Source organism: Oncorhynchus gorbuscha, linkage group LG01 (assembly GCF_021184085.1).
Source record: "Oncorhynchus gorbuscha isolate QuinsamMale2020 ecotype Even-year linkage group LG01, OgorEven_v1.0, whole genome shotgun sequence".
Classification (NCBI taxonomy): Eukaryota; Metazoa; Chordata; class Actinopteri; order Salmoniformes; family Salmonidae; genus Oncorhynchus; species Oncorhynchus gorbuscha.
Window position 1 is genome coordinate 121118962 of NC_060173.1, and position 14604 is coordinate 121133565.

The following is a 14604-nucleotide window of genomic DNA, read 5'->3' on the forward strand; positions in this document are numbered from 1 at the left end:
CGATGTGCCCTTTTACGAAGTCGTTTTTTGGGGTCGCCGGCTGGGATCCATTCTGTTGTCCTGGGTGAAAGGACAACAGGATCCTCTTCGCGAAAGTCCTATTCTTGGTCTGGTGAGTTGACGCTGCTCTTATGTTCGGTAGTTCTTCTCGACTGTATGTAATGAAACCTAAGATGACCTGGGGTACTAATGTAAGAAATAACACGTAAAAAACAAAAAACTGCATAGTTTCCTAGGAACACGAAGCGAGGCGGCCATCTCTGTCGGCGCCGGATGTTTCACTCTTCACACTTCACTTGGTCGGTTGTTTTCCCAGTCATAGTGTCCGTAGGTATGATGGTTGTCTTTTTGGCAGGGGCGAGGTTTTGATAGAGGTGAAAATTCCTCTGCTAGGGAGAGAAGTATCGTTGGTCGGGAAATTTGTAGTGGGGTGTGTTCTATTGCTGGAAGTGTATGTGGTTGGTCTCCTATTGTGTTGGTCTGTATAGTTGGTTGTTGGGGAGAGGAAGTGGAAGGGTTAGGGTTAGTTTGTTTGGTGGAGCAAACAAAGTGACACGGAGGAAGGCAGGAGAGAGAAGCATGAGCAGCAGACCAAGTCTGTGGGCTTTGTTCAAAGCAGAATATCGTGCGGCTAGACAGACATTTCAAGTCTGTACATGCAGTTAAGTCCGGTACTATGGAATGGACAAATGCTATGCCATCTATCTATCTTCGACTGAGAGACAGCAGCCCGAATAAGGGCAGTACATGCAGCCTGACAACGGTGTTGAACCGCGGCCGGAGAACCCTGTGATTTTGTAGAGTTTTGAAAGTGAGTTGTCCGTGGAGCAGCAGCTGGTGGACGAGGGTGAGCAGTCAGCCGTGGTGGATCAGCAGCTGGGGGACGAGGGTGAGCAGACAGCAGGTGCGTCGGCGGCGGTGCAGCCAACCAGTCAGGTCGGTAGTGAACTGTGCTCGGAACCGAGGGAGCAAGGCTGCGTCGTGGCGACTTCCACGTAGAGCGAGAGTGATGAAGACGGCGGCGTGCCATCCAGTATTGAGGTTTGGAGTAATGCAATTTTGACTCAATATTAACACTATATTGTGGGTGTACACCCTTCAGTTAAACGAATTGACAATAGTCGCACCAGTATATCCCGAGTACCGGAATTCCTCCGCATTATGTCAGAGGGCAAGGCCGATGAAGGACTGTGTTTTCTGGATAACTACAGACGTGTGTCTGAGTGGTATGGCCAATGTGACGGCCGTGGTTTGGCACCATCCACGTTAAAAATGTACCGAGCCGATGTTCGAGGTTTCCTGAATTATTTTATTCAGTTCCGGCCAAATGGTATGCAATCTAAGGTCAGTGGAATTCGAAAGATGTTACTCTGCTTGGCAAAGATGGACAGGGACTCACGGCAGAGCCAGGCAACGCACAGGGCAAAATTTCGCAAACGTTGCAGGGACGAGGTGCTCAGCGATGCGGAGTAAAAGGCTTTGTTAAGCTAATCAAGCAATTATTTCAGTTCTCAGTAGGTTGGAGGTCCGAGCCACCTGCTCTGACAGGCGTAGGTTTGCAGCTCTCATGTCCAGCCAGTTGGCCATATTTAATGGCACTCGACAATCCCCAGTCACCATGTTCAGTGAGAGTGATTTTACTGAAGTAACACCAGAAGGTGGGGATTATCAGATGTGCGTTGCGAGCCACAAAACTAACTATAGCTTCGGGGAGTGCAGAATTGTTATATGTGAGGAGGAATACACTTGGCTTAAACGATTCCACCAGATCAGGCCTCATCTGAGTGGAATGACCTCAGACACAGAACTCTTCTTTTTTACATCCCGCGGTCAACCGTATGGTAATCTGTGTGAGTATGTGGGCTAAATATTTGCAGAGTTTGGCATTGGAAGTAAAGTGACCTTCGGTATAATTTGACGAAGTGTTGCCACATTGAACTTTAACCAAGGGTCGGTTACAGACCGGGGAACTGTGGCTGACCATATGTGTCACTCTCTGGAAATGCAGGCACGGCACTACCGGAACCATAATTTGCCCATAAATGCCAGCTGGGCCCAGACACTGATTGAGGGACAAATCAATCCATGATTAACTGATTAAATGAAGTATATTTGTTTGAAATTCACTTATTTGTGTCATTATGCATTAAAATTATAAAAAATGTGTTTCATTTTGGGTTACCAGGTGTCTATTTTCAATCACCAGTTGCAAATAAAACACGAAAAGTTTGTACTTAGTCATTTTTCACAACTATTTTTGAAACCTCCATAAATGTACCTTTGGCGCCCTCCAGTGAATTTTCCCCAGTAGTACGGTACTCAATATAATATAATAATATATGCCATTTAGCAGACGCTTTTATCCAAAGCGACTTACAGTCATGTGTGCATACATTCTACGTATGGGTGGTCCCGGGGATCGAACCCACTACCCTGGTGTTACAAGCGCCATGCTATACCAACTGAGCTACAGAAGGACAAAAGGACCCATAGGGGGCATGAATAGTAGGAGTCCCGGTAAATGAATTTAGAACCATATTTTTCATTTTGGGTTAACAGATGCCTATTTTCAATCACCAGGTGCACAGAGGTATAGCCTAATCCGCATCCACAAATATATGTTATACCAGGCCACCATTGATAGAGGGCCGTAGTAGGGTACTCCCATAGCGGGCATTAATATTTGAATGCCCGGTAAATGCATTTAGAACCGTATTTTAACTTTTGGGTTACCAGGTGCATATATGCCAATACTAATCCGCATTCACAAAATTATTTTAGACCGTCCATAAAGCACTCAGGACGGCCCCCATTGATAGAGGGCCATAGTTGGGTATTCCCATAGTGGGCATGGATATCTGGAACACTGGTAAATGCATATAGAACCGTGTTTCATTTTGGGTCACCAGGTGCCGATTTTCAATCACCAGGTGCACAGCTGTGACAATTTGGGACTAATTTTTTCGTCCAATTTCTGTCATTTTCAAAAAATGATTAAAAATACTTTCCGAAGGGCTAGAGGTCCCAAATTTCGGCTCATACCCTCTCCCGTGATGGGCAACAATTACACCATGTAAAAAAAGTTAGCATCCACAGGGACCTATGCGCCCTGTAACGTGCACCTTTTTCCCAAAACTTAAAACACGATTTCCTATTCAAATGTTTTATACAAAAACGGATTTAATTCAATGGAATGCTTGTCTATGTGTGCCCTTTCGTGCGAAAAAACCCCCCATCGAGATTGGAGGTGTACTTTTTGATTTATTCATGTTTTGGCTGTACCTGAATTTGACCCCCAATGGCGGAGCACACAGAAGCCCTGTGAGGTTCAGGGCTTAAGTCGATAATTTGGCCCGCCCATTAATGACACACTCAATGGCAGGTGGACCAAACAGGTACCGGCGCAAAATCAGAAACCTGGTTTTTGACAACAAGACTTCCATGTCCTAGAGAGACGGGGGTGGTGTCAAACTGCTCAGCCCGGATAGAAAATTAGAAATTGACACTTTTGAGGGATGTGAGCCCCTCGGAACCATGGTACTTTGGACCTTTTCCGCCGGAGACCGATTTGGTGGTTTGACCAGCCCCTTCGGCGCCCGATTTGTCCTAACTTTTGATCCATGTTTCCCAGCTTGGTGGTGGGAGGATATTGAGCTCTGTCCTGGGCAGGTACTCTATCCCAGCTATTACCTTGTGGGTTTGGTTCATCAATGACCATGGTTCTGGTCCAATGAAGGTGCCTGTCCCTTCGGCGACCAAGTGGTGGTTGTTTAGCCCCAGTGAGGGCTAGCTCTCCGGTCCAGTCCCACTCTTGGTTCACATTGCGTCTCCATGGTTCTCCTCTGTTGGCCAGCCAGTGTAATTTCCTCTGACCGATTTGCATCCGTTTTCCACTTGGGAGGGCCTCTATCGGCCGGCCTTTGGCTGGTGTTCTGATGGATTGTTCCTCCCGCCCCACGTGGCTCATTAAATCAGTTCTGGTTCCTCCAACGTTACTTGGATAACTGTGACTGTGGCAATTCTAGAGCTAATACATGCCAACGAGCGCTGACCTCTGGGGATGCGTGCATTTATCAGACCCAAAACCCATGCGGGCCAATCTCGGTTGCCCCGGCCGCTTTGGTAACTCTAGATAACTTTGAGCCGATCGCGCAGCCTTTGTGGCGGAGACGTCTCATTTGAATGTCCGCCCTATCAACTTTCGATGGTACTTTCCGTGCCTACCATGGTTACCACGGGTAACGGGGAATCAGGGTTCGATTCCGGAGAGGGAGCCTGATAAATGGCTACCACATCCAAGGAAGGCAGCAGGCGCGCAAATTACCCACTCCCGACTCGGTGAGGTAGTGACGAAAAATAACAATACAGGACTCTTTCGAGGCCCTGTAATTGGAATGAGTACACTTTAAATCCTTTAACGAGGATCCATTGGAGGCCAAGTATGGTGCCAGCAGCAGCGGTAATTCCAGCTCCAATAGCGTATCTTAAAGCTCGTATCGGGATCGAGCGCCCAATCTTCCTTCGGGACGGAAGGTGGTCTTCCTCCAAAATGGGTTACCAGGTATACAGAAAAGGGCCAGGGGCCAGGGGCCATGGCCAGGAGCCAGAGTCCAGAGGCCCAGAGAGAGAGTGGGCAAGCGGACTAAAAAGGTGAGTGCCCAGCGGAAAAGTACCACCGGCACCTGGTAACCCATTAGTGCCCCCTCAGGCCCTGCGCGGAAAGCGGCAGGGTGACATCCGGTTTGGGTCACGACATCCGGTTTGGGTCACCAGGTGCACGCAGTTCGTAACAGCGCAGCTATATAATTTATAGTCCGGGGAAGGGTGCTTAAGTGTGGGTTGTGGAGGTGGGGGGTGTCCCTTGCTGGAATCATCCCCGGAAATAGAGGGGTGTTACCCGGGTGATGGGTGAGGTCCTATAGTCCTTTATGTGTCCTCTCATGCCCAGAGAGAGGCCTGTAACTCGGATAGGGAGTGATGACCTTTAGGCATGGCCACGTGTCATCTCATGCCCGGAGAGAGAGGTCTGTTCCCAGATAGGGAGTTAAGGCCTTTAGGCCTGTATGTGTCCTCTCATGCCCGGAGAGAGAGGTCTGTTCCCAGATAGGGAGTTAAGGCCTTTAGGCCTGTATGTGTCCGCTCATGCCCGGAGAGAGAGGTCTGTTCCCAGATAGGGAGTTAAGGCCTTTAGGCCTGTATGTGTCCTCTCATGCCCGGAGAGAGAGGTCTGTTCCCAGATAGGGAGTTAAGGCCTTTAGGCCTGTATGTGGGCAGTGGCTTTTGTCCCAGGCCAGGCCAGGGCAGGGCAGGGCAGTGGCTTTTGTCCCAGGCCAGGCCAGGGCAGGGCAGTGGCTTTTTGGCCTATGGGCCTATGGGCCTTTTTTGGGTTAGCAGGCCCTGTGAAAAAAAATTGATCAACCCAGGTGGGTCTCGAACACTGACTGGCCGATTGTAAGGCACGTGCGCTACCCATTGATGAACAAAAAGGCAACGAGGTGAGGTTTATGGTCAAATTCTCCTTCCCCGTCCAATTAGTCCCATATTGGCCCACAGCTGGGGCTTACTAAGCCCTTGTTTTGGGGGATAGGGGTAAGGGTAGGGTTGTGGTTAGGGGGTAAGGGTAGGTTTAGGGTTAAGGGGTAGAGGTAGGGGTTAGGAGTAGGGGTAAGGGTCAGGTTAGAGGTAGGGTTACTGTTAGGGGTAGGGGTTTTATTTTTTATTTTATTTTACCTTTATTTAACCTGGCAAGTCAGTTAACAACAAATTCTTATTTTCAATGACGGCCTAGGAACAGTGGGTTAACTGCCTGTTCAGGGGCAGAACAACAGATTTGTACCTTGTCAGCTCAGGGATTTGAACTTGCAACCTTCCGGTTACTAGTCCAACGCTCTAACCATTAGGGTACCCTGCCTACCCCTAACCCTTAGGGGTAAGGGTTAGGGGTAGGGATAGGGGTAAGGGTTAGGGGTAGGGGTAAGGGTAGGGTTGGGGTTAGGGGTAGGGTTAGGGTTAGGGTTAGGGTTAGGGTTAGGGTTAGGGTTAGGGGTAGGGGTAAGGGGTAAGGGTTAGGGTAAGGTTAGGGGTAAGGTTAGGGGTAGGGTAAGGGATAGTGGTAGGGTTAAGGGTAGGGTAGGGTAGGGGTAAGGGTAAGGGTAGAGTTAGGGGTAAGGGTAGGGTTAGGGGTAAGGGTAGGGGTAGGGTTAGGGGTAGGGTTACTGTTAGGGATAGGGGTAGGGGTAGGGGTAAGGGTTAGGGGTAGGGATAAGGGTTAGGGGTAGGGGTAAGGGGAGGGGTAGGGTTGGGGTTAGGGTTAGGGGTTGGGGTAGGGTTAGGGTTGGGGTTAGGGGTAGGGTTAGGGATAAGGTTAGGGATAGTGATAAAGGTTAGGGTTAGGGTTATGGTGGGGATAGGGGTAAGGTTGAGTGGTAAGGATTAGGGATAGGTGTTAGGGTTAGGGATAGGGGTAGGGGGTAAGGGTTAGGGGTTGTGTTAGGGATAGGGGTAGCGGTTAGGGGTAGGGGTAGGGTTAGCTATAAATGTACTAAAATAAATATAATAAAACTATTCTATAGTTGCATACTGTATCTGCCTCCTGTCCTGTATAGTGATCTACTGTAGCTGCCTCCTGTCCTGTATAGTGATCTACTGTAGCTGCCTCCTGTCCTGTATAGTGATCTACTGTAGCTGCCTCCTGTCCTGTATAGTGATCTACTGTAGCTGCCTCCTGTCCTGTATAGTGATCTACTGTAGCTGCCTCCTGTCCTGTATAGTGATCTACTGTAGCTGCCTCCTGTCCTGTATAGTGATCTACTGTAGCTGCCTCCTGTCCTGTATAGTGATCTACTGTAACTGCCTCCTGTCCTGTATAGTGATCTACTGTAACTGCCTCCTGTCCTGTATAGTAGCATATTGTACTTTAGCTGCTTGGTGTGATTTCAGCATTATCCTGTATAGTACTGTGGCTGCTTGGTGTGATTTCAGCATTATCCTGTATAGTACTGTAGCTGTTTGGTGTGATTTTAGCATTATCCTCTATAGTACTGTGGCTGCTTGTTGTGAAATCCAGCATTATCATGTACAGTACTGTAGCTGCTCGGTGTGATTCCAGCTTTACGCAGCATCACCACCACTATAGTCTAGCTGTAGTGACATCACTAATGCAGTGCTGAGAGCTAGGCTGGAGGCACAGTAGCGGACTGCAGAAGCTCTCTCCTCTCTCCCAGCCCCAGCCGACAGTGAGCTGTTTCCCTGCCTCGCTGTCCTCTCTCTCAGGATGGGGGAGTCTCTGCCGCTGGAGCCCAGCTTGGCTCAGACTCTGGCCGTCGGCGCAGCTAAAACCTCGAAGCTCTCTCTTTCTACATCCACCCAGCGCTCCCTTGCCACCTGGATCAAAGACAACATCAGGAAGAAGGAGTGTTGCTTCTACGTCGACGGTGACAGGTACAATGGGTTAGAGGAAAATACTGTACTGTACTATGCACTGGGTGATAAATCTAAACAGTTACGTATCAGGATATTATTGCTGACAATGGTATCGTATCGTTTGAGAATAATATTAGTTTTGAACTGGCTGGCTGTAGCTGCACCAAATCTCCAGTATTTTTCCTTCATAGCTTGTTCTCCATCTTATTTTTAAAAAGGGAGGCTTTTTGTTTCTTACAATGTTATTTCAAATGACTGATGAAAACTAATGTGCTCATGGCTCGCGTGTCCCTCTGCAGCAGACATGTGGTGAGCAATATGTTTGGAACTCCAAATCGCGATAAAATCACAGTATCGAGTCACAATACATATACAGGGGTCGTATGTACAGTGGCCATCAGAAGGTTTTCACACCCTTTGACCTTATCCACATTCAGTTGTTGAAGCCTGTATTTAAATGGATTACATTTAGATGTTTTGTCACTGGCCTACACACAATACACCAAAATGTCAAAGTGGAATTATGTTTTTAAAAAATATTTACAAATTAATAAAACATGTTTAAATGTCTTGAGTCAATCAGTTTTCAAGCCCTTTGTTACAGCAAGCCAAAATGAATTAAGGAGTAAAGATTTGTTTAACAAGTCACATAATTGCATGGACTCACTCTGTGTGCAATAATAGTGTTTAGCATTATTTTTTAAATGACTACCTCATCTCTATATCCCACACATACAATTATCTGTAAGGTCCCTCAGTCAAGCAGGGAATTTCAAACACAGATTCAACCACAAAGAAAATAGAAGTTTTCCAATGACTCACAAAGAATGGCACCTATTGGTAGATGGGTAAAATAAAAGCAGACATTGAACATCCCTTTGAGCATGGTGCAGTTATTAATTACTCTTTGGATGGTGTATCAATACACCCAGTCACTACAAAGATACAGGCGTCCTTCCTAATTCAGTTGCCAGAGAGGAAGGAAACCACTCAGGGATTTCAGCATGAGGCCAATGGTGACATTAAAAAAAGGTACAGAGTTTAATTTCTGTGATAGGAGAAAACTGAGGATGGATCAACAACATGGTAGTTACTCCACAACCTAAATGACAGAGTGAAAAGAAAGACACCTGTACAGAATAATGTCACTAAAGTAAAACTGCAAACAATGTGGCGATTAACTTTTTGTCCTGAATTCAAAGTGTTATGTTTGGGGAAAATTCAATTTAACACATTACTGAATACCACTCTCCACTTTTGACTTAAATCTGCCTAAAAATCTATGGCAAGACCTGAAAATGGTTACTTAGCAATGATCAACAAACAATTTCACAGAGCTTGAAGAATTTAGAAAATAAAAACTTACCCAGAAAGACACAGCTACAGTGCCTTGCGAAAGTATTCGGCCCCCTTGAACTTTGCGACCTTTTGCCACAGTCATTAGTCATTTAGGCCAACATTGGATCATTCAGAGATCCTCACTGAACTTCTGGAGAGAGTTTGCTGCACTGAAAGTAAAGGGGCTGAATAATTTAGCACGCCCAATTTTTCAGTTTTTGATTTGTTAAAAAAGTTTCGTATCGTATCGTTGGTTAAGGTTAGTGGATTATGCTGTACACTGGGTTAGTGGATTATACTGTATACTGGGTTAGAGGATTATACTGTATACTGGGTTAGTGGATTATACTGTACTGTATACTGGGTTAGTGGATTATACTGTATACTGGGTTAGTGGATTATACTGTACACTGGGTTAGTGGATTATGATGTATACTGGGTTAGTGGATTATACTGTACACTGGGTTAGTGGATTATACTGTATACTGGGTTAGTGGATTATACTGTACACTGGGTTAGTGGATTATACTGTATACTGGGTTAGTGGATTATACTGTATACTGGGTTAGAGGATTATACTGTATACTGGGTTAGTGGATTATACTGTATACTGGGTTAGTGGATTATACTGTATACTGGGTTAGTGGATTATGCTGTACACTGGGTTAGTGGATTATACTGTACACTGGGTTAGTGGATTATACTGTACTGTATACTGGGTTAGAGGATTATACTGTATACTGGGTTAGAGGATTATACTGTATACTGGGTTAGTGGATTATGCTGTAGACTGGGTTAGTGGATTATACTGTATACTGGGTTAGAGGATTATGATGTATACTGGGTTAGAGGATTATGCTGTATACTGGGTTAGAGGATTACCCTGTACACTGGGTTAGTGGATTATGCTGTATACTGGGTTAGAGGATTATACTGTATACTGGGTTAGTGGATTATACTGTACTGTACACTGGGTTAGTGGATTATACTGAATACTGGGTTAGTGGATTATACTGTATACTGGGTTAGTGGATTATACTGTATACTGGGTTAGAGGATTATACTGTACACTGGGTTAGAGGATTATACTGTACACTGGGTTAGTGGATTATGCTGTACACTGGGTTAGAGGATTATACTGTACACTGGGTTAGTGGATTATGCTGTACACTGGGTTAGTGGATTATACTGTACTGTATACTGGGTTAGAGGATTATACTGTATACTGGGTTAGAGGATTATACTGTATACTGGGTTAGTGGATTATGCTGTAGACTGGGTTAGTGGATTATACTGTATACTGGGTTAGAGGATTATGATGTATACTGGGTTAGAGGATTATACTGTACACTGGGTTAGTGGATTATGCTGTACACTGGGTTAGTGGATTATACTGTACTGTATACTGGGTTAGAGGATTATACTGTATACTGGGTTAGTGGATTATGCTGTAGACTGGGTTAGTGGATTATACTGTATACTGGGTTAGTGGATTATGCTGTACACTGGGTTAGTGGATTATGCTGTACACTGGGTTAGTGGATTATGCTGTACACTGGGTTAGTGGATTATACTGTACTGTATACTGGGTTAGAGGATTATACTGTATACTGGGTTAGAGGATTATACTGTATACTGGGTTAGTGGATTATGCTGTAGACTGGGTTAGTGGATTATACTGTATACTGGGTTAGAGGATTATGATGTATACTGGGTTAGAGGATTATGCTGTATACTGGGTTAGAGGATTACCCTGTACACTGGGTTAGTGGATTATGCTGTATACTGGGTTAGAGGATTATACTGTATACTGGGTTAGTGGATTATACTGTACTGTACACTGGGTTAGTGGATTATACTGTATACTGGGTTAGTGGATTATACTGTATACTGGGTTAGTGGATTATACTGTATACTGGGTTAGTGGATTATACTGTATACTGGGTTAGTGGATTATACTGTATACTGGGTTAGTGGATTATACTGTATACTGGGTTAGTGGATTATACTGTACTGTACACTGGGTTAGTGGATTATACTGTATACTGGGTTAGTGGATTATACTGTATACTGGGTTAGTGGATTATACTGTATACTGGGTTAGTGGATTATACTGTATACTGGGTTAGTGGATTATACTGTATACTGGGTTAGTGGATTATACTGTATACTGGGTTAGTGGATTATACTGTATACTGGGTTAGTGGATTATACTGTATACTGGGTTAGTGGATTATACTGTACTGTACACTGGGTTAGTGGATTATACTGTATACTGGGTTAGTATATTATACTGTATACTGGGTTAGTGGATTATACTGTACACTGGGTTAGAGGATTATACTGTACACTGGGTTAGAGGATTATACTGTACACTGGGTTAGTGGATTATACTGTACACTGGGTTAGAGGATTATACTGTATACTGGGTTAGTGGATTATACTGTACACTGGGTTAGAGGATTATACTGTACACTGGGTTAGTGGATTATGCTGTATACTGGGTTAGTGGATTATACTGTACACTGGGTTAGAGGATTATACTGTATACTGGGTTAGAGGATTATACTGTACACTGGGTTAGAGGATTATACTGTATACTGGGTTAGTGGATTATACTGTACTGTACACTGGGTTAGTGGATTATACTGTATACTGGGTTAGTGGATTATACTGTATACTGGGTTAGTGGATTATACTGTATACTGGGTTAGGGGATTATACTGTATACTGGGTTAGTGGATTATACTGTATACTGGGTTAGTGGATTATACTGTATACTGGGTTAGTGGATTATACTGTATACTGGGTTAGTGGATTATACTGTATACTGGGTTAGTGGATTATACTGTATACTGGGTTAGTGGATTATACTGTATACTGGGTTAGTGGATTATACTGTATACTGGGTTAGTGGATTATACTGTATACTGGGTTAGTGGATTATACTGTATACTGGGTTAGTGGATTATACTGTACTGTACACTGGGTTAGTGGATTATACTGTATACTGGGTTAGTGGATTATACTGTATACTGGGTTAGTGGATTATACTGTATACTGGGTTAGTGGATTATACTGTATACTGGGTTAGTGGATTATACTGTACTGTACACTGGGTTAGTGGATTATACTGTATACTGGGTTAGTGGATTATACTGTATACTGGGTTAGTGGATTATACTGTATACTGGGTTAGTGGATTATACTGTATACTGGGTTAGTGGATTATACTGTATACTGGGTTAGTGGATTATACTGTATACTGGGTTAGTGGATTATACTGTATACTGGGTTAGTGGATTATACTGTACTGTACACTGGGTTAGTGGATTATACTGTATACTGGGTTAGTGGATTATACTGTATACTGGGTTAGTGGATTATACTGTATACTGGGTTAGTGGATTATACTGTACTGTACACTGGGTTAGTGGATTATACTGTATACTGGGTTAGTGGATTATACTGTATACTGGGTTAGTGGATTATACTGTACACTGGGTTAGTGGATTATACTGTACACTGGGTTAGTGGATTATACTGTACACTGGGTTAGTGGATTATACTGTACACTGGGTTAGTGGATTATACTGTATACTGGGTTAGAGGATTATACTGTACACTGGGTTAGAGGATTATACTGTATACTGGGTTAGTGGATTATACTGTACACTGGGTTAGTGGATTATGCTGTATACTGGGTTAGTGGATTATACTGTATACTGGGTTAGTGGATTATACTGTATACTGGGTTAGTGGATTATACTGTATACTGGGTTAGTGGATTATACTGTATACTGGGATTATAGTGGATTATACTGTATACTGGGTTAGTGGATTATACTGTATACTGGGTTAGTGGATTATACTGTATACTGGGTTAGTGGATTATATATACTGGGTTAGTATACTGTATACTGGGTTAGTGGATTATACTGTATACTGGGTTAGTGGATTATACTGTATACTGGGTTAGTGGATTATACTGTATACTGGGTTAGTGGATTATACTGTATACTGGGTTAGTGGATTATACTGTATACTGGGTTCGTGGATTATACTGTACTGTACACTGGGTTAGTGGATTATACTGTATACTGGGTTAGTGGATTATACTGTATACTGGGTTAGTGGATTATACTGTATACTGGGTTAGTGGATTATACTGTATACTGGGTTAGTGGATTATACTGTACTGTACTGGGTTAGTGGATTATACTGTATACTGGGTTAGTGGATTATACTGTATACTGGGTTAGTGGATTATACTGTATACTGGGTTAGTGGATTATACTGTATACTGGGTTAGTGGATTATACTGTATACTGGGTTAGTGGATTATACTGTATACTGGGTTAGTGGATTATACTGTACTGGGTTAGTGGATTATACTGTACTGTACACTGGGTTAGTGGATTATACTGTATACTGGGTTAGTGGATTATACTGTATACTGGGTTAGTGGATTATACTGTATACTGGGTTAGTGGATTATACTGTATACTGGGTTAGTGGATTATACTGTATACTGGGTTAGTGGATTATACTGTATACTGGGTTAGTGGATTATACTGTATACTGGGTTAGTGGATTATACTGTATACTGGGTTAGTGGATTATACTGTATACTGGGTTAGAGGATTATACTGTACTGTACACTGGGTTAGTGGATTATACTGTATACTGGGTTAGTGGATTATACTGTATACTGGGTTAGTGGATTATACTGTATACTGGGTTAGTGGATTATACTGTACACTGGGTTAGAGGATTATACTGTACTGTACTGGGTTAGTGGATTATACTGTACACTGGGTTAGTGGATTATACTGTACACTGGGTTAGTGGATTATACTGTATACTGGGTTAGAGGATTATACTGTACTGTTACTGGGTTAGTGGATTATGCTGTATACTGGGTTAGTGGATTATACTGTACACTGGGTTAGAGGATTATACTGTATACTGGGTTAGAGGATTATACTGTACACTGGGTTAGAGGATTATACTGTATACTGGGTTAGTGGATTATACTGTACACTGGGTTAGAGGATTATACTGTATACTGGGTTAGAGGATTATACTGTACTGTACACTGGGTTAGTGGATTATACTGTACACTGGGTTAGTGGATTATACTGTATACTGGGTTAGTGGATTATACTGTACTGGGTTAGTGGATTATACTGTATACTGGGTTAGTGGATTATACTGTATACTGGGTTAGAGGATTATGTTGTATACTGGGTTAGAGGATTATACTGTACACTGGGTTAGTGGATTATACTGTATACTGGGTTAGAGGATTATACTGTACACTGGGTTAGTGGATTATACTGTACACTGGGTTAGAGGATTATGATGTATACTGGGTTAGTGGATTATGCTGTATACTGGGTTAGTGGATTATACTGTACACTGGGTTAGAGGATTATACTGTACACTGGGTTAGTGGATTATACTGTACACTGGGTTAGAGGATTATACTGTACACTGGGTTAGTGGATTATACTGTACACTGGGTTAGTGGATTATGATGTATACTGGGTTAGTGGATTATACTGTACACTGGGTTAGTGGATTATACTGTATACTGGGTTAGTGGATTATACTGTATACTGGGTTAGAGGATTATGCTGTATACTGGGTTAGAGGATTATACTGTACACTGGGTTAGTGGATTATACTGTACACTGGGTTAGTGGATTATACTGTACACTGGGTTAGTGGATTATGATGTATACTGGGTTAGTGGATTATTATGTATACTGGGTTAGTGGATTATGCTGTACACTGGGTTAGAGGATTATGCTGTATACTGGGTTAGTGGATTATGCTGTA

The 14604-nt window shown here is 43.4% G+C and overlaps 1 protein-coding gene across 3 annotated transcripts in view; it reads left to right on the forward strand.

Annotated features, from left to right (window-relative positions):
- Positions 1 to 7122: 7122 nt before the first annotated feature.
- The window catches only part of trpm2 (transient receptor potential cation channel, subfamily M, member 2), a 109971-nt gene continuing 102489 nt past the window's right edge, over positions 7123 to 14604 (forward strand). For all 3 annotated transcript variants that reach the window (XM_046352112.1, XM_046352195.1, XM_046352275.1), the window contains exon 1: positions 7123 to 7440. In XM_046352112.1, coding sequence (XP_046208068.1) covers positions 7274 to 7440 — 167 coding nt within the window. In that variant the 5' untranslated portion in view covers positions 7123 to 7273. The remainder of the gene's footprint in view (positions 7441 to 14604) is intronic.